This window comes from Barbus barbus (assembly GCF_936440315.1).
Source record: "Barbus barbus genome assembly, chromosome: 23".
NCBI classification, from domain to species: Eukaryota; Metazoa; Chordata; class Actinopteri; order Cypriniformes; family Cyprinidae; genus Barbus; species Barbus barbus.
Window position 1 is genome coordinate 28,401,866 of NC_136751.1, and position 20,842 is coordinate 28,422,707.

The window sequence follows — 20,842 nt, forward strand, 5'->3', positions numbered from 1 at the left end:
ACGATTTTTACTAGCTTTTTTCCAAAAAGTGTGTATAGCTTGGTAATTTTATTATTTTTCAGTAGAGCGTAAATACTTTTACTTATATTTAAGTGTATGCATTTGGCACACTTTTATGCGGAGCGACTTACATTACATTCAAGGTACGCTTTATCAGTTCATGCAATCCCTGGGAATAAAGCCCATGACCTTGGCATTGCTAGCACCATGCTCTACTCTTTGAGCTTTTTGAGCCTTTTCGTAAAAATGTGCATATTTTAGTACTGTAATTTTAAAATGTTATTGCACTGAGCAGTTTTCCACCTTATCAAAGATATTAGGCTCAGAATCACAAACTCAAAGCATTAAAAGTGCCAAAGAATATAGAAGATGTGGCGTTGTGTTGAGATGCCTTCATTAAATATGCATTTCTGTGGATGATACTTAAACCCCCTGTAGGGAATACCCCACTCTGTTCAAAGCAATTTATTAGCCCGATGCAGAATTTGTTAAGCACACTCAACCACCTCTCTCCATCTTCAAGGGCCATTTGTACCCACACTACAATTGCCGTTTTAAAGCCTCTGCCAAAACCAGATTAGACAGAGAGGCGAAAGACGAGTCCAGTGGCACGGTGTTGTGAGCTCCTCACTCAGTTCTTCTATTGATTTTGGCTATCGATGTTGTGCTGCTTAGCATGGCTGGCAGTAAAGCTGAATTAGAATCAGTTATTGTTCTCAGCAGTAGAAGGAAGATGGGACAGAATCTGTCTTGTGTTCTTAATTTCTTGCAAACTTGATAAATCAAATCGTATCGGATCCCAAAACAACTCTGATCTCTGATGTATACGGCTCTGTCATGTAGACATAATCTCTGAATCCAGATCTGACATAAACACAGAAAGTTAGATGTTAAGATGAAAATTTTGTGCAATTTTGTTCATCCTTTTATGATTTTGACATTTGAATTTGAACATAGATGGTTATAAAAAAAACTACTTTTGGTTTCAAAGAATATAGTTCACCCATAAGTGAATCATCATAATGTTATTCCAAATCCAAATGACAAAAGTAGTAGTTTTACAGCATCACTGTATTAGTTTTTGACATCAGTGTCACCAAATGGCTTTGGTTTTAAATCAGAATATACTAAATGAGAGCCACAGTGGAAGGCAGTGATATTTGAATATTATTATACTATTATAGTATTTATTAATATTTTAAGTTTTCATTTTGATTGTAGTTTTAGTCATTTTGTTACATGTGTTTGTCATTTCCATCCAGTACATTTTTATATATATGAAAAACAAGAACTGAAGTAAAAATAAAGTACATACTATATTTTTTTTAATTCACTTTTTCATTTTAGTACTTCAAAAGATGTGGAATATAGTGCAGAAGTCATAATTAACTTGAAATGTGTGTCTTCTGATCTATGTTCTCTATGAAATTTCATTGTATTGTGAAGAGCAGTGTGCACATTGTTTAAAATATCTCCTGTTATGATTCAGAAGATCATACAGGTTTGAAATGAGATGAGAGTGAATAAATGATTCTCTTTTTTTAGGGTGAACTGTTCCTTTAAGGGAAGAAGTCATCTCAGCAATGGCAAAGCCAGATTAATGCCAGCTTTATAAAGCCTCTTCCTTCCTTTCACAGGTTGCAGGAGTGATCCACTCTAGTTTGATTTATAATGTCTGTTTCCTCCTCGACACAAATCTGGGATGGTTTTGATCTGGGCTTTCATTTATCCTGCCTGTTCCTTCGGCCGGGTCTGATATATCTGTGATTTATAATACCTGCTCTGTGTTCTCTCAGGTCGAAGCTGGGTCTGTTCCAGTCCCGGATAAGTTTACAGAAGGCCAGTGTGAAGGTAAACACCTCTGTCTGTCTGAATTATACAGTGTTGGAATGACGTGTAAATGATGACAAACTTATAATTTATAGATGTACTGTCCCTTTAAATGGATGTTCCAGAGTCTTGTGCTTTGCACTTCTTGACATTTTGGACCTTATGTGTGTGTTTCAGTTGAAAGCGAAGAGGAGTGATTGTAACTCCAAAGCGACCCACGCGAGGAACGAATATCTTCTCACATTGGCGGCCGCCAACGCACATCACGACCGCTACTACCAGACCGACCTGGTCAACTGCATCAAGGTGAGCCCCATCATATCCAGTCAGCGATGCCGTGTTATTTTAGCATTTATATACTATCATAGTATTTATTTTTTATCATATTTTGATCTTAATTTTGTTACATGCTTTTGTCATTTTTAATATTTTTTTATTTCTATTTAGTTTTTTTATTTCCGTTTTAGTTTTACTCATTTTAATACTTCAGCTTAAATGTATTTATTTCAGTTGTTTAAATTTTTCATCTAATATTTATATTTTGTTATTTCAGTTTTATTGCATAGATTTTTTTTTTATAGTTTTAGTTAAGGGTAACAACACTGCTGCGATGACCTCTGAACCTAGCATCATAAATGCATGAAAGTAATTGTTTATTAAAATTTGCGCTGATGTTGTCTAAATTGTCCTTTTAAGGACTTTTATGGTGGATGAACTTCTGCATTAACAGTGCTCGACTTAATTTGACAATATTGTTTTTTAACGATTTCTGATTTGTTGGTTATGTATTTATATGAGTCATGTGTGTTGGCATGAATCTAGGGATGCACCGAATGTTCAGCAACCGAAATTGTTTTGCCGAAAATAGCAAAAAGACCAAATAATTTTTACAGAACAATGACGTGACGCGATCAAATAGAGGCGCGCACTAATGCAGCAAACACGTCTGCAGTGTGGAAGTTTTTAAAACTGTCAAAAGACACAAAATTCATTACAAGCACGAGAGACTGTTTAGTGCTGCATCTCATGTCTCCGATGAGAAGAGGAAGAGGTGGTTGTTCAAAAAGCACTGCACGAGCTCTCGATGCCAGAGTTCAAAATCCAAAGCGAGGAAAATCTGTGCTAAAACACTGTTACTCATCATTTGCTCAACATTTGTATCATTTTTTTAAGGACATGTGACAATGTGATACGTGCAACAAACATCTTCCCAAATTCATAATGAGAATCATTTAAATATCTGCATGCTGTTGTCAACAAAAAGAAGCACTAAGATCTTCCTGTGGGTTTCTGCCAAAATAAAATCTAAAAGCAACAACTCCATCAACATTCATAAATGTTAGTATTGTTATTTAACTTTTGTTCTGTAAAATATAATAAAAAAACAAGACAATAATAATAATAATTACCCTACAACAGCTCTGTACATTTATTATAACATTCACACTAGTGTTCAAATTGGGATTTGTAATATATTCTAATGTTTTAAAAGAAGTCTCTTCTGCTCAGCAAGGCTGCATTTATTTGAACAGTAAAAAATACATGCCTGATTCAAGAAGGGGGTCCCAAAAATGGCCAAAAAATATGAACTCAGTAACTTATTAATTTTAAGTTAAATTGTGCATTGTTGGTATAATGTGTGATAGAATGTTAAAAAGTGTCAATATTTTTAAATTGTTGTTTTATAATTGATTTTTTTATTTGAAAAGCAGGACAAAACAGTAAAAAGCACATTTTGGCTATTTAATTTATGCAATAGTGAAAAAAAAATGGCAAAATAGGCCTACATGGGGGGGAAAATGCGAAAAACCGTGTTCGGCCTTCGGCCCAGTGTTTCATTTTGTTCGGCTTCGGCCAAGAATTTTAATTTCGGTGCATCCCTAGAATCTAGTACAGTGGGTCAGACAATGATGTAATCTATGGGCAGATCAAACTATGTACTTCCTGTGTAGATTTCCTCACAGGAAAAAGCTCCTTTGCAGAGAGAAATAGCTGCATGCTTTCTTTCTCTGCTCTTTTACTGGTAAGAGCGGTCTAGTCTTATGTCACTGAGTGTGTTTGCATTCATTAAGTTGTAAAAACTACATGACCGCTTGGTGTGTGCATTTGTGTTTGCATTTGAAAAACTGAGAAAAGTGATTCAATCTCCTGAGGTATTTGTAATAAGCTGATTTGGGGTAGTTATGGCGTATCATGTTGTGCATGTAAACACACTGGCTAACTGTATTATGGTTTCTTTCTTGTGCAGATGGTAAATGCTTGTAATGGCCGATTACGTAACTGAATGTTTGGTGTTTGTGGTCCAGCATATCTGGCTGTGTGTGTAATAGACAGAAGTTGGCTAGAACATTGAAGCACGTCTGGTATGTGTTCACAGCGCCTCCACGCTCATGGGACTTTATCACAGCTTATAACCTGAGTTTAAAAGAGTCATTTTGTCTGCCGTCATAGATTCGTTATTGTAATTAAACAGCAATAGTGTAATATTCCATTTCCTTTTAACTGTAAATTTAAAGTTAATCCACAACTGAGATTTAAATCAAGAGTTTTAAAGGTAAACTGTTTTAAATGTAAATTAAAACCAGGATCAAACGGATGGTTTAAATGTAAGTCTGCTTATTTTTAAACAAAGTTTAAATGTTGGTACAACAGGATTATTAGATAAACCTAGATTTAATCTTAATCTTTATATGGTTAATGACAACAATGTGAAATAGCATTCACAGACCTTTTATTTCCAAATACAAATATAGTCCAGGAACAAATGCTTTGCTAGAGACTATCAGGGTTATTATAGTTAACTAAACTAAAACTAAAAACATTTTAAAAAATAATTTCTCGTCTTGGAAATAATATAAACGTTAACTGAAATGAAAGAAAATATATATTAAGTATAATTATTTGTATGTATAGTCATTTGTTCAGCTAGTTGGCAACATTTCTCATTTTCTCATTTAGTTTAACTTGATGTACTAAAATAACAAAAATTAAAATAATAATATATAGACATATACAAAAAATGTAAATAAAAATGACAAAAACACACAACAAATTACTAAAACCTTGACTTAAAAAATATAAAAATAAAAACTAATTCAAAATATGAAGAAAAAAAAACTAATGATATCTTGATGTGCTGCAAAAATATAAGTCCATTTTGCACTGGATGAATGGATAAAACATTTAGTTTAATAAAATGAAATATTTATGATTTATATTTTTGTCAGAATGCACATCTCCATCAATAGAGCCAGATGGTGTAGTTAAGAGTTAACAGGGCTGTGTTTAACCAACTAAACCATGACCTTTTAGTGACGTCAGCCAAAAAGGAAATTCATTTCAGAGGTGGAGCAGGTTATTACTTTGATGAAAGAGATGAGGACGATTGTTTTCCCCCTTTGGAATAATGTGCGCTGATGAATCATTCACAGTAAAACCAGAAGCATCTATTAGGACTGTAAATAGGGTGATTTTGAATTAATGTTGGCTTTAACAAATCTCATGTACAGTCTTAGCACTGAGCCTGTTTGCGAAGACATTTTTATCCAATTATTCAGGCATTGAAATATGACGAGTGTCCACTGATGCTGTGTGGTCGGGTCAGTGGATGTATGTGCCAGTATAAATCTATGCTTCATCTCCACAGACTGACAGCCGCTCCACTCATGGCCTTATTTAGAGATACAAACCCTCTCGAATTCTTCAACATCTTTCTTAATCTTGGACCTTTGGGAACAGATATCTGGGAGAATGTGCTGGCAAAACGACCGCCACATCCCCAAAGATACACATCACCCTTTAGGCAAACTGTTCTAAATCTGACATCAGAGTACATGCTTGTCAAATTAGAAATGAGCAGCTTTATATTAAATGCTTTTAAAAAGTTTTATTTGTAAGTGCATGAACGATGAACAAAACTAAAGTGATACACTTTTAAAGGTGACAAAGTGAAACACCTTACACCCCCCTAACCATGATGAAAGTTACTCTTATAAAATATATACATTTACAATATATACATAATACATTTACATTTATTCATTTAACAGATGCATTCATTTTACATTTTATCCAAAGCACCATTAGGCAGCAGCTTTAATTGTTTTTTTTTTTTTGGAAAATTAATTTAGTAAGATGTCATTAGAAAGGCCTTTAAAATGTACATTTGGAAATGTAGTTTGTATAGGTTTTATAGATTTTCTATATGAAGAGTATTTGTTAAATTTTTTTAATGTTTTTATTTTGTAATCTTATTTTATTATTTTACTTTGTTTTAATGCATCACTGATATACTGTTGTAGTTTTTTATTAATATTTTGACTTATTAATATTTTCTGTTTTCATTTTAGTTTGTTCTAATAATTTAGTTTGTTTGTTTGTAAGTATAGTGTTTACATTTTTATTTTAGGTGTTTTAGTACAAGTTTTTTATATTTTATTTGAGTATCAGCCATTTTTTTTTTCTTTTTTTTTTTTTTTTTAGTTTGTGTTAGATTGTTGATCTGTTTAAATCTTTCTCTTTTAATTCTGCACTTTTACTCATGATCAGACCAGGCGAGCGTTTAAGATGCATTTTTCCGCTTGATCTGGTCTCATACGTCTCATAACACAACTATTAGCTTTGATTCTCCACTGCGTTCAGAGCTGAACTGCTAGTCTCCTCCTGTTCTTACTGGAGGACATCATCTGTGTTCCACCCGCTTCGTGTCTGACCGCCAGCCATATGAATGCGATATGAATGAGAGCGAGAGAGAGAGAATCTGGCTTAAATTATTGATGGATGGAGAATCTGCGCTTCAGGCTCCACCAGCTGCCGAACGGCCGGCCCACTACAGCCTTTCTCCTCATCTCCCATTGGCTGAGCCGTAACCTTGGTTACAGTCAATATTCTACAGCTCTATATCTATGACATGATTATAAATCAGAATAGTCTCATCAGTCATATTTCCAGATTATATTCCAGATATTCTTAGATATATATTCCATTGCTGTCAGGGCGAATTTCTTCTTCTCCAATTTTTCTTTTCCGTGCACACTTTTTTTCCCTCATCATAAGTGTTTCCAGGTTCATTTCTCCGTGTGTCTGTAGCAGTTGCTCTGTAGCGCCTCCTGCTTTATAAACCTCAATTTGGTGGTCCACATATATATATATATATCAGGTTAATTGACAAGTTAAGCTCATAGACTAAGTTGCATAATGTCAGTTGCCTTTAAAAAATCATTTTGCTTGTTCCTCAGAGTTTTCAAGTATTTTACAAGCAGCAATCACAGTAATGCACTTCCAATGAAAGTCAATGGGACCTGCGTTCAGCTCTTAAATATAGCATTTTAAAACTTTATTGCAGTGTTTTTTGCCATGTAGTTTCACTGTGCACTTATTTTTTTACAAAGAAAGCACATTGAAGAAAAAACCTGAAACTTTTGTTTTGAGCTTGATGCACATTTCCATCAAATTTCTTGAATAATTTCTTTAAATTGGACACAATTTCATTGTTTTCACAATTTTTTATTTTTTTTTTGCAAAGAAACCTCTGATTTCACATTGCATCATCATCCTGTTTTGAGTAAGTCTCTCTTTTAGTCCTTATTTTGCCTTAAATGTTTAACGGCACCTCAGAAGAACAACAAAGGGGTTTTTTTGCTTTCGAGATTGGTAGTGGGTTTTCCCCGAAGTTTGTCATTGCTGTATTGTTTTGTACTTGTAGATGCGAGGAAAGAGGTGAGAGCAGCTTTATGTCAGATGTGTGTGTGTGTTTTGCATGTGTTCTTAACTATTAACTCCTGTTTTTGTGTGTGAACCAGCCATCATCTAGAAACGCCACCAGCATTGTGTCACACTTCTGCTTTGTTTTTTTATAGAAAGTTGACATTTCACCTCCCTAGAAACACCCAAATGCGCACATATATAGCTTATATACAACTAACATGTCTGCCGAATGCTTAGAGGAGCACATCCAAAAATGGCAGTTTTGTCATCATTAACACACCCTCATGTTGTTCCAAACCTGTATGGCTTTCTTTCACCTCATCTTGTGACCAATTACTGACCAGTATCTATTATCATACAGGTTTGAAACAACATGAGGGGGGAGTAAATGAGGTGAAAGTGAACTTACCATTTAAATCACTACCATTCAATGGGTCAAAGTATATATCACACACAAATAAAGCAGCACAATTTAAAAAATGTAATAAGAAATGTTTCTTGAGCAGTAAATCAGCATATTAGAATGATTTCCGAAGGACCATGTGACACTGAAAACTGGAGAAATGATGCTGAAAATTCAGTTTTGTATCGCAGAAATAAATTGCATTTTAAAATATATTCAAATAGAAAACAGTTATTTTAAATTGTAATAATATTTCACATTATTACTGTTTTACTGTATTTTTAATTAAATAAATGCAGCCTTGTTTCGATATTTCTGAAAGAAGTCTCTTATGCTAACCATCTTAGTCTTTTGAATGGTAGTGTATAACGTTGAATATTAACTTGGGTTATAAATGACTATAATGATTTAATTTAATTTAGGTTGAAGATTTTTTTCCCGTTTATATTATAGACTATAAAAATAACTTGCATATTCACTTTGATAGCCTCTGTTTATATCCAGCAGACGGCCGTTGCTAAATGTACACCACAGGTTCATATATAGAGTCTTAGAGCAATCTTCCCGTGTGTGTGTGTGTGTGTGTTTGTGTGTGGTGAGGGCTTCATTAATTCCCTGCAGGAGGCATTGGGGTGTAAAGTGAAGCATTTATTATGCAGCAGAAGTGTTTGTTCAGCTGATGCGTGTGTTTGCTTTATGTCTTTTCCTGTGTTGTGTGTGTATGCATGTGTTCCCGTCTGTCTGGGTGTGCTCGTAACCGCGGGCCACGTGAATTATAGTTTTTCACACATGGAGACACATTTGGGTGTGCTCTCAGAGAGTTGGTGAATGCTCAGCCTTGATAAAACAAGCAAGCTTAAAGGAATAGCTCACCCAAAAAAATCGGGGACAGAAAATGTAGCATTTCATGACTTGCTCAGCAATGGATGCTCTGCAGTGAATGGGTGCCGTCAGAATGAGAGTCTAAACAGCTGATAAAACCATCACAATAATCCACAGCATTCCAGTCCATCAATTAATGTCTTGAGAAGCCAAAATCAGTTTGTTATAAATGACTAAATATTGCTTTCTCCAGTGAAAAAGTCATCTGGTCTGAATCAGGAGAAAAATCTGCACAGATCAAGCACTGTTTACAAGCCAAAACAGATCTAAACAAATTTGTCTGTGTGGATTTGTCTCATTTTGAGAGGGCAGCAGAAGTTGGACTTCTCTGGCGGAAGGGTTATTATGGATATACAATTTGTATTTTAGCAACAGTTTGAAGTTAGAAACACCTTAAAATCATGCAGCTTTTCACTTCACAAGATGTTAATTGATGGACTGGAGTGGATTATTGTGATGTTTTTATCAGCAGTTTGGACTCTCATTCTGACGGCACCCATTCACTGCAGAGCATCCATTGGTGAGCAAGTGATAAAATGCTACATTTCTCCAAATCTGATGAAGAGACAAACTCATCTACATTTTGGATGTCCTGAGGGTGAGTAATATTTTTTTTTTTGGCTGAAGTATTCCTTTAAAATCTCTTGCAAATTTGAAAGGCCTATAAAGCAGAGCAAGCTGGTCCCGTTGCTCTCTGTCCACGGGTGTTATGGGGTTTGAGTGTGGTGGGTGGAGGTAGACATGATCCTATCAGAAGGAAGCACAGCCTCTCTTTCTCCATCTTTCTCACGCATACGACACTCGAGTGCTTTCTGACAGCGGCGGCACCTGCTGTAACCCAACGGAGCGGCTCGTGGTCACGTCGGTGTCATTTCCAGCTCACTCGTGCCAATCAAAGCCTGTTTCCAAAATACATTCCCTCCCAGTGCTGCTGAACATGGAGGGAGCGAGAGAGAGAGGGAGAGAGGGAGACGGAGGGGGAAAGCAGAGGTTTCAAGTTTTGTTTTTGCACACTGAGGCCTTGGAATCTGAACTGGCTAACCTTTCCCAGCAGCTGCTGCTGTTTGAACAATCTGCTCTGATCCAAGCGCCGCACAGTCCAGAGAAAACAGTCTGTCTGTTCAACGCTCGTTTGGCCACAAGGGGGCCGACGGGGCGTTCTGTCCTTCTCTCTGTCTCTCATAAAAACACTTCTCAATTATCTGACTTCTATTGTTCCTGTTGTTTTGTTTTGGTCATTTTTCGATCGTTTAAGCATTCTGTTGTTTCATTTTGTCATACTGTTTTTAATATATTTCTGTTACTTTCTATTGTTCTAAATTCACTTTTTATAGTTCTGTTGTTTTTCTCATCATTCCACCATTATTTATTGTTCTTTCTGTTATTGTATCTGTCTGTCATTTCATCTATCATTCAGCGTTTTATAGTTTTCTATATTTCCAGTTATTCTGTATATTCAATCTGTCGTTTTTCAATCATTCCGTCTGTCGTTCTTTTTGTCAGTCAATATTTCTATCATGTCATTCTGTCTGTTATTATCTATTTTTCTGTCATTTCATTCTGTGCATCGTTCTATCCTTTTACATTCGATTTACATATTATTCATCCTTCCTTCAATCAGTCATTTTATCTGTCGATCTTTGTATCGTTTTCTATATTTCTTTCAATCATTCTTTGTTTTTCTTATTCAACCATATCTGTTTTTATCATTCTTTGTCATTTTATCTATTGTTCTTTGTATCATTCTATTGTTTTTTCTATATTTTCTGCCTATTGTTCGATCTTTCTATTGTTCTAATATTTTTTTTCTAGATTTCAGTCTCCCTATCTGTCATTATATCATTCTGTTGTATTTTTTATATATTTCTGTCATTCTATCTATTCTTTCTCCCTATCTGTCTTTCTATTGTTCTGTGCATAATTCTGTCTGTCGTTCTTTTTTGTCTATATTTCTGTCTGTCTGTAGTTGTAGTGTCTATCATTCTCGTTTCACTCTTTGGTACCACTGACCCTTTCTGAAAGCACAAGGTCATTTGTTATTTCTTCAGTTCAAACACAGAGTATGTAATCTCTCTCTCTCTCTCTCTCTCTCTCTCTCTCTAGGGTCTGGAGGGGAATGTCTATGACCATGTGAAGGATTATTTGATATCCTTTTGTCGGACCGAGCTGGAAGCGTTTCAAGCCGTCCACAGCACCTTCCAGTTCCTGCTGGAGAAGTCCAGTCGAGTGAGTCTCTCTCTTTTCTTTCTTAGTTTCATCACTCTCGCAATTTCCCTCTTCATTCCCAGAAATAGATTCTCTCTGCCAGCGCCTCATTATCGGCTCCCCTATGAAGAAATCCCCTCACACACACACACACATCATTCTTCCACTACGCTGACAAACACATCTGTCTGAGCACTTCCGCTGCCCAAGGGGGCCTAATTTTACATGCCACTATTGTGATGCGTGTGTGTATGAGAGAGAGAGTTACGCATGGATCTTTCAGGCTCAAGCTCTTAAAGGGATAGTTCACGCAAAAATGAGCATTCTGTCACCATTTACTCACCCTCATGTCATTCCAAACCTGTATGACATTCTTCTGCAGAACACAAAAGATATTTTGCAGAATGTTAACATTTATTGTGTGCATAAAAAGCACTGAGATGTGTTTCAAAATATCTACTATCCTGTTCCAATAAGAAAGAAAAAGGTCTGTTTTTGGGTGAACTCTCCCTTTAAAGGAACAGTTTTGCATGTCAGATACACTTGCATCATCTTGATATGTTTGTTAATTAGCTGTGTTTTTTTTATCTCCAGGTGATGCAGGACTTCAACCAGCAGCTGTTCCTGCAGGAGAACCCAGTGTTTCACAAAGCACAAGACTTCCAGTTCCAGCCCAGCGATAGCGATATGGTGAGTTTCACACATGCGTGTTTATGAACTGCACTGCCATCAAGGAATCATGCGCTACTGTTCAAAAGGTTTGGGATGCATTAAATAAATCAGAAGTGACTGTCAAGACAGTCATGTTACATTTTCAACATTCTGTTCATCAAAGAATCCTGAAAAATACAATGTATTACAGTTTCCACATAAAATATGAAGTGTTTTCAACACTGATAATAATCAGATATGTTCAGCGTATCAGCGCTCTCTCTTCCTGTCTTGGTCTTCTCTCTGTTATTCTCTCTATTTAAAGGTTTAAATTGTGTTCAAATGTTTCCGATTTCATTCAGCGTTAACAACGTCATCGACACTTATCTCACAAAAAACTTCATCATCACCTTCTATATTTAGCCTGACGCATCTGAGTCTCTGGGAACAGAATTTCTTGTTCCTGTGGTGATGAAGAAACGTCCCGCTGTTTAAACTCTCGTCTGTCTCTGCTCGGGCTTTAATCACCACTCATTCTCTCATTATGCTTCAGTTCGGCTCGAGTGTGTTTGATATAGTGTTCTAGCGTTCTTCTATTCTATTTGAAACTTTGATTTCAGTTTAGTGTGCTAACAACTAACTTGATGACATTTTAACAGCCTGATTTAATACAGTGCCCACCGACATACACACAAACTTTGTAATAAAAAAATTATCCTTCCGTCGGAGCAATTCAAGCTTGAAAGTACCGCTTAAATGTGAATCATGTTTGTGTGAGTCCGTGATCCATCCAGCCTGCTCAATTAAATGTACACCAGAATATCTGTTAATATGAAATTGAATTATTTTGACTTCTTAAGCCATTTTTTATGTAAAAAGTTTAATGTAAAGTTTAATGCTTGTTCATGGTTTACACGTCTGTCATAATAATGTGTTAAGGCCATCTTTAAGGGCTTTTCTCAGTATTGTTTGAGTTGTTGTTTTTTTTAGATTTTGATAAATTAGCACATTTTATTAAATTAATGATCTGATCGAATTTTTACTATACTATTTTTAACTATTTAAAAAATATTCAAATAAAGGTATTGGAATTGGCTTAGTAATGCGTTTTAGTGTGAATTTCAGTTTAGTACCTTCATTATTATATAAAAAAAAATCATTATATAAAAATATATAAAAAAAAAAAAAATGTCTTTGCTTTCACTCTAAAAAATTCCTCCCTGTTTTAATCTGTTCTGTTTCACAATTTCTATAGTTTTATTGTTCTCGTGTTATTGCATCCTTAAGATTTGTTGCTTTGAAAGTCATTTTGGATAGTGTCTGCTAAATGAAAAAATGTAAAAAAAAAAAAAAAGGTTAAAAAAAATGGCAGTTTCTCTTTACTACTTTATTTTGTGTGGATTGTAAAATACTTAACATGCTACTTTATATATGAATTAATAATGTAATGTTAATTAACTTATTTTCTATCTTCAGGTTCCTTCAGTGTTTTTGACTAACTGCTGAAATGGTCACAGTTTTGCTTAAAATCGATTAGTTGACTAAATAAGCTTAATCAATTACATTTATTGAAAGCAATTAATCAATCAGCATTTAATCACTATCAAACACTACACAACTAACTGTATGGTTAGCATTTGCTTGCTCTCTTTGACTTTCTCTCTCTTCCTTCCATCTTCCTGTAGTTCAGTGTTGAATGCTGTAGTGTGATTGTCCTCTCTCACGGCTCTAGTAGTTAGTATGTATTGTGTTTGCTAGCATTAACATCTCTGAACATCTTTCTGACTGCTTTGCTGTTTCTAACTGTTTTTCTGTCCTCTAACAGTCTGTTTCTAACCCTCTCTTAACCCCACCGCACGTGTGTGTGTGATATGCGCGATATGCGTGCGTGTGTGTGTGTGTGCGTGTGCGTGTGCGTGCGTGTGCGTGTGCGTGTGTGCGCCCATCTTTCCTCCTCTCCGGCTCAGACTCTGAGCTCTGTGCAGCAGTTGGTGGACATTGAGCCGTCGGCGGTCAGTGTGATGAGAATGACTCTGGCGCAGGTACACACTGTCTGTTGGACTTGATTTCCCATCATGCATCAGTCTCGTGCAGCTATCATCAACTTGTTGTTGTTCTTTGCATGCTGACATTAGCCTGTACACTTGTGTAAATTTCGTCTTGGAAATATATATATATATTTTTTTTAAACGTGTGTAATGTTTGCACCGCTAGCAGACCAATCGGCTCAGCCAATGATTGGATTGGACTTGTGTGTATATCTCTATCCCTTTCAAATTAGATGCTTCATCTTTCGAATAAGAATGATGTACTTCTCATCACTGACACTCGATTCTGATTGGTCAGTCATGCTTTTCTAAAGGGTGTATTTGCTGTTTATATCGTTTACATACTAGTAAAATATGGCTAAACTTCAGGGGGGGGGAATTCTAGAAAAAAAGTGGCTTTTACACTGTAACGCTGAATTTTGCTTGTCGAATCCTTACAGTGTCAGCTGTTGAAAGACCCTGACACATCTAACACTCACAGAGACAGTCGCTGGGATTGATCAACGGTGCAAACACACACACACACACACACACACACTATTTTCCATTATACAAACATGCAGAAAGTGTCAAAGTCGTACGCATTCCATCACACTCTCCCGGAAAGCATGTCTCAGAGTTTAAAGCAGAGACACATGGGATTGTTTAGGCCTTTGTGAGCACCTCTGATCCAGATGGAGACCCTGCAGACTGTCATGTGTTTCCCAGTAGACTCGGGCAACCCAGCGTGCCTCAAACACATACACCACATCTGCTTAAGGTCACGCCGAGAGGAAAAACAGGAAGACAGAAAAAAGGAGAGCGATGTTTGGATGCATTTGTTTTCCTTTTGAGAAACGCTTGTCAGCCGTGAATAGTGTAGACATCAGATTGATGTGGCAATATCGAGTGAAGACGCTTGCGTTAAAGCGCTCTGATTGAGTTTGTATTGATCGTGCCGTCAGACTCAAATATTCACACACGCAAGGATGCAGATTCAGCAATACTGCCACTCATATCACAGGATGCTGCCATTTGCATGTGTTGCTCTTATGGAATTGGACAGAATATGGTGGCTATTTTCTATTGGAAGATGAATATAAAACAGGTCAGATTAAAGGGCTTTTTGTTTTTTAGAAAAATGCTCAGTAGTCTTTTATTAAAATGTAGTCAGCTTCTAGAGTAAAATGTATATAGATGACAAGACATGGACTAAAAATCACAAATATTTAATGTGTAATGTTAAATATACTGCGGTGTTTAAAGTTAACATGAATTTGGCATTGCAACCCATTTTATTTTTATGTTTGTGAGTGAGTGAAATGCAATATTCAACCAAAGGAATATGTAGGGTGGGATTTATTCATCAAGGCAATGAAAAATCAAAGACATTGTTGAAGAAGTGTTGTTTCACAGATTGAGAATGTTGTTAAATTTGATGAAATATTATGAATTATATATTCTAATTTTATTATGAAGATTATTTTCCTTTTCAATAACTACACTACTGTTCAAAAGTTTGGGGTTGGTCAAAATTTGTTCATGTTTTTGAAAGAAGTCTCTTTATTTAAAACATCTGTTTTCAACTGTAATATATGTTAAAATGTCATTTTAAAAATGTTGAAAACAGTTGTGCTATTTCATATTTTTTTGGAAACTGATACTTTTTTTGGATCTTCTGATTAGAAGAAAGTTCAAAAGAACAGCATTTATTTGAAATATAAATCTTTTATAACACTATAAATGTCTTCACTCACTTTTGACTATATTAATGCATCCTTAGAAAAAAGAAAAAGACCAAAACAAATCCCAAACTTTTGAACGCTAATGTGCACTGATAAACTGATCAGCAAAGATTCTTGTTGATTTTTCTTCACACTCTCATAAGAAACTTGTCTAAATGCATATTGTTTGCAGGTGTTTAAGCTCAGAGATAAATGCATTGGAGAGTTGGATAATTATTTGAGATTTGAAAAGACTTTGTAAAAACCTGAATGAAATATGAGTTCATTAGATTTTACTGTACATGCACGTTTCACAATGAGCCTCATCTTGCCTCCTAAAAAACTATTTGTTGCATTGCATCCCTTATCATTAGACAGCAGGTTGGTTCATTTGAGTTGATTTAACAAATCCTTGTGTGCTTCAGGTCTGATATCAGAGATGCTGAAATGTTCTCGGCACTTTTCTGGGTCTGTGCTTTTGTGTTTTTAATTGTGAATGTAATGAGTCTGATCTCAGACCTGTGATTCCAGCAGGTGTGTGTTGCTGTGGTAACCAATTATCTGTGTGTGTGTGTGTGTGTGTGTGTGTGTGTGTGTGTGTCTCAGAGTCGACAGCTGGAATCGGAGACGGGAACCACCGAAGAACACAGTCTCAACAAAGAAGCGAGGAAATGGGCCACACGTGTGGCTCGCGAACACAAAAACATCATCCATTACAAACGGGTGAGAGGCGCTGAATGTCATACACACGCATTTAACAACATCTATTACAAACCTCAGCAACACACACACTTAAACACTTCAAAATCTTCTGTATCGTGATGCAAATTAATCATTTTATAGTAATTACAAATTATGAGACATCATTACAAATGAGACATGCGGTTTAATTTCACAATCATGTCCATGTCACATGAATCCACAAAATTAAAAGAAAAAAGGATTTTTGAGGATTTTTACCCCCAATTTATTTATTTTTGTCATTTGTAGTATTCTCAGTGGTGATTGTTTGTTGCATTTTATTTATACAGTATTTTTTATCTACAATAAAGCAAGTTGCAGTATAGTATTATACAATATTATTTGTATTGTAATATTATTTTATTTTCATGACAATTCTGTGAGATCCAGACCCAAATTCTGGATATTTTACATTTGAGGATTTGATACAAATTCTGTTGAGATACAAATTAATAATTTAATTACAGATGACTAAAACACAACCTGTCAAAATCCATCCAGGTCACATAATTCCACAAAATTCAAAGAAAATAACCTTTTTTTGCTATTTTAGTTAACTTTTTTATTTTATTTTACTTTATTGTTTATTTATTGTAACTTTTAGTTTTTTTTTAGTTTTTTATTTTCTTTTTATTTCATTTTATTTTATTTTCAGTGAGTTCCAGCCCCAAATTCTTGCAGTACAATATTATACAATTTTTTTTATTGCAATATTATTATATTTAATAATCAAAATAAACGTGGTAGAACCGATACGACCACGGTGTATACTTTCTTTAAAATGTACAAAATAATTTGAACGAGAAATGTGCTTAGTAATCATGAAAAAGTCACAATGTTACTAAAATGTCTTCCTTTTCCTTTGGATTCTGAGGTCAAATATGACCTCATGGTTTCTGAAAAGGTTTTGTGAGATTTAGGGGAAAGTCTAGTCATAATTCAGTAATGTGAATCACTGTGTTAAACGTTATGCGTGTCTTGTGCGATTGCTAGATTAGCGGCAGGAAATGTGGCCTGATGCTGTTAGGTTAGTTGCTTGATGAGCTAATTGAATTGAGCTGATTAACGATAATTTGTTTTTATGGCAGGCTCTAGAGGAATGCGAGACGCTCGGGACTCCGCCCACGGAACAGAGCCGGATTGAGCTGGAATTCCGAATAGAGGAGGCCAAGGAGAACATGCGCAAAGCAGAGGTGACGTAATGATGCTCATCATGTTATTCCTAGGAACACAAAAGGAGAAGTTTAGCAGGATGTTCATGCTGCTTTTTGCCCTACAGTAAAAGAGTGGACTGCAAATGAGTTTTAGCTTTTATGTTTGACTTTTCCTTGGATAATGCATCGTATCGCTTCAGAAGGCTTGGAATTTACTGCATAAGTCACTGGGGGAAAAAAAACAGTTGTAGAATCAGTTTTCACTCAGAAATTGATATTAAAGGGATAGTTCACCCAAAAATGAAAATTCTGTCATCATTTACTCACCCTCAAGTAGTTCCAAACCTGTATGAATGTGTTTGTTCTGCTGAACACAAAGGAAGATATTCTGAAGAATGTGGGAAGCAGAGCAGTTCTTGTGCACCATTGACTTCCATAGTATTTTTTTTTGTCAATGGTGCCCCAAAACAGCCTGGTTACAAACTTTCTTTTAAATATCTTCCTTTGTTTTTGGCAGAACAAAGACATTCATACAGGTTTGGAACTACTTGAGGGTGAGTAAATGATGACAGAATTTTCATTTTTGTGTGAACGATCTCTTTAAATGAAATTATTACATGAAATTTAAAGTAGTATTTTCTTGTAAATGTACTTCAACTACAAAAATAATTTTTTACTATGTAGATTACAATTTTTGGAGCTTGATGGCATCAGTCTGTAAACACGTGCATGTTTGCACAGAATAGTTTTTTATTTCATTGCATTTCATTTGTTTTTATAAGACCAAACAAGGCAGAAGTACTTAGTAATAATGTCCCAAATGTCTCTCTGTCTTTCTGTAATGCATGCATTTCCCTTTCCTCTCTATCGATCTGTTCAGAGACAGACTGTCAGTCTCTTTGTCTGATCAATGTGTCTTCTCCTCTAAGATGTCCTGCCTTGTCTTTTCACATGAACCCAGCAATCGAGGCGCCCTCTGCTGGCCTTGCCTCTGACCTCTCTTATAGATTATATATTAAAATTCATCCAAAAATGACAATTGTGTCATAGTTGAATCACCCTCTCGTGTCTTCATTATTCCTTGAAGGAATTCTGTGAAAAATTGGAATGGCTTTCCCATGCGCTCACAGCATACAATGATTAAGAGATGAATGAGCCATAAAAAAAGCTATATTCTTTTATTTTATTTCAGCTGTATTTCATGTGGTAATTCTTCCACATGTACGGCACATACATACAGAGAATTGAAATTGCGTTACTCTCAGACCCTTGGTGCATACAGACCCTTGAGGGGGCCGGGGCTCTGGCTCTTCTAAGTTTGCGGAGGAAGTAGAGACGCTGCTGTGCTTTCTTGGCCAGTGCTACAGTGTTGTTAGTCCAGGCGAGGTCCTCTGTGATGTGCACACCCAGGAACTTGGTGCTGCTCACTCTCTCCACAGTCGCACCGTTGATGGTCAGAGGGGCATGCTCTCCTGAAGTCAAAAACAATCTCCTTCGTCTTCTCCACATTCAGAGAGAGATTGTTGTCACTGCACCGCCCGGCCAGGCGGCTCACCTCGCTCCTGTAGTTTGTCTCATCTCTGTTGCTAATGAGACCCACCACAGTTGTGTCATCCGCAAACTTAATGAAAAGGTTAGAGTTGTGTGACGGTTTGCAGTCGTGGGTCAGCAGAGTGAAGAGGAGGGGGGCTCAGCACACATCCTTGGGGGGCTCCAGTGTTCAGTGTGATGGTGCTGGATGTGTTAATGCCGACCCGTACTGCCTGAGGTCTCCCGGTCAGGAAGTCCAGCAGCCAGTTGCACAGAGAGGTGTGGACCAGTTTGTGAGTGAGCTGTTGAGGGATGATTGTGTTGAATGCTGAACTGAAGTCTATGAACAGCATCCTGACATATGAGTCTTTTTTGTCCAGATGTGTGAGGGCTGGGTGGAGGTCAGTGACGATGCATCATCGGTCGAGCGGTTGGACCTATATGCAAACTGGAAGGGGTCCAGGGAGGGGGGGAGGACAGACTTGATGTGGTGCATGACTAGCCGTTCAAAGCACTTCATGAGAATAGGAGTGAGTGCTATTGGACGGGAGTCATTGAAGCAGGATGGAGATTACTTCTTCGGGACTGGAATGATGGTGGTAGCTTTGAAGCATTTGGGGACAACAGCCTGATTTAATGAGATGTTGAAAATGTCTGTGAAGACATCAGTGAGTTCCACTGCACAGTCTCTCAGTACACGCCCAGGAATGTTGTCAGGACCCGGAGCTTTACGTGCATTGATCCTGCTGAGGGACCTCCTCACACTGTCCGGGCAGGAGATTAATGAAATGTCCATCAATGAAAATACTTTTAATAGTTTTAGTTAACATTAACAACACTGGACTACAATGGACAACTAGTAACCTCTCGAATACTACAGTAAATGTAAGGTATGAACAGGAAAATCTATTTATTCTATTAATTAGCTTTTTTTAAGGTTGTTTATTTTTTATTTTTGTTAAGTGTTTTGTCATTTTTATTATTTTTTTTTTTTTTTGGTTTAGCTTTAATTTAGTTTTATTTCAGTTTCAGTCATTTTAGTACTTCGATCTATTTTTATTTTGAATTAATTTGTATTTTTATCCGTTTTCATTTTAATTTTGGATTAAGTTGTAAAATGTTGTACTTTTATTTTTATTTGTTTGTATTTTAAGTGTTTCGTTTCGGCTTTATTTTATTTCAGTCAACTTAAACTATAAAAAAAAATTCTGCAAGTTACATTAATACATTTTTTAATGAAAAATTTGAAATGCTGGCTTGGCAACTAATTGAAATAAATCAATTTAAGTTAATAATAATTCAATGGCCAAGAGCAGTAACAAACAATAAATGAACCATAAAAGTGTGCTATGTTCCGAATCTTTGTACATCCTGGAATAGCTTGAAATTGAATGTTTTAATCCGTGGAAATGATGCTCTCCAGCATTGCTCTCAGGTTTTATCCATGCATGCATTCAAGCTTGCCATTTTATCTGGTTTGTCATCATTGACACCAAACAAATTGGTTTTTGCATGTCTTGTAACTGATAAAATCCCACCAAATTTGAATATGCATAAGTGCAAATTCCTCTTTAGAAAGTCATATGTGTTTGGAACAATACAAGAATGAGCAAATGATGACAGAATTGACATTTTTGAATGAGACAAATTAATGACTAAGTAATTACAGAGAATTTAACGGGCTAAATGTTGTATATAAAACACCATCTTTGTTTTTCCTTTTGAACTCAGAACGCTTGAAGCCCAACTATAGTTTTCCATTAGTTCTTACAGACCATTAAATATTTAATAACCCCATTAAGAACTTATGGACAACCAGCAACAACACAACAAACAGCATAAGGAATGAAAGCATTTGGAAATGTTAAGCTGTTATGTGGCACCAGGCAATGTGCCAGAGGAATCTGTGTTTACTCATCAACAAATATTAAAAGTATAATTGGGTTTTAATTATTTCCTTAGAAATGTCTTGCCCCGTCAGAATTCCCC

General features: G+C 36.0%; 1 protein-coding gene across 2 annotated transcripts in view; it reads left to right on the top strand.

The window, feature by feature from the left end:
- LOC306843321 (F-BAR and double SH3 domains protein 2-like) overlaps nt 1-20,842 on the top strand; it is an 82,804-nt gene that overhangs the window by 49,222 nt on the left and 12,740 nt on the right. For both annotated transcript variants that reach the window (XM_079374728.1, XM_079374729.1), the window contains exons 7-12: nt 1,797-1,851; nt 2,008-2,136; nt 10,925-11,047; nt 11,621-11,716; nt 16,035-16,151; nt 17,258-17,362. In XM_079374728.1, coding sequence (XP_079230854.1) covers nt 1,797-1,851; nt 2,008-2,136; nt 10,925-11,047; nt 11,621-11,716; nt 16,035-16,151; nt 17,258-17,362 — 625 coding nt within the window. The remainder of the gene's footprint in view (nt 1-1,796; nt 1,852-2,007; nt 2,137-10,924; nt 11,048-11,620; nt 11,717-16,034; nt 16,152-17,257; nt 17,363-20,842) is intronic.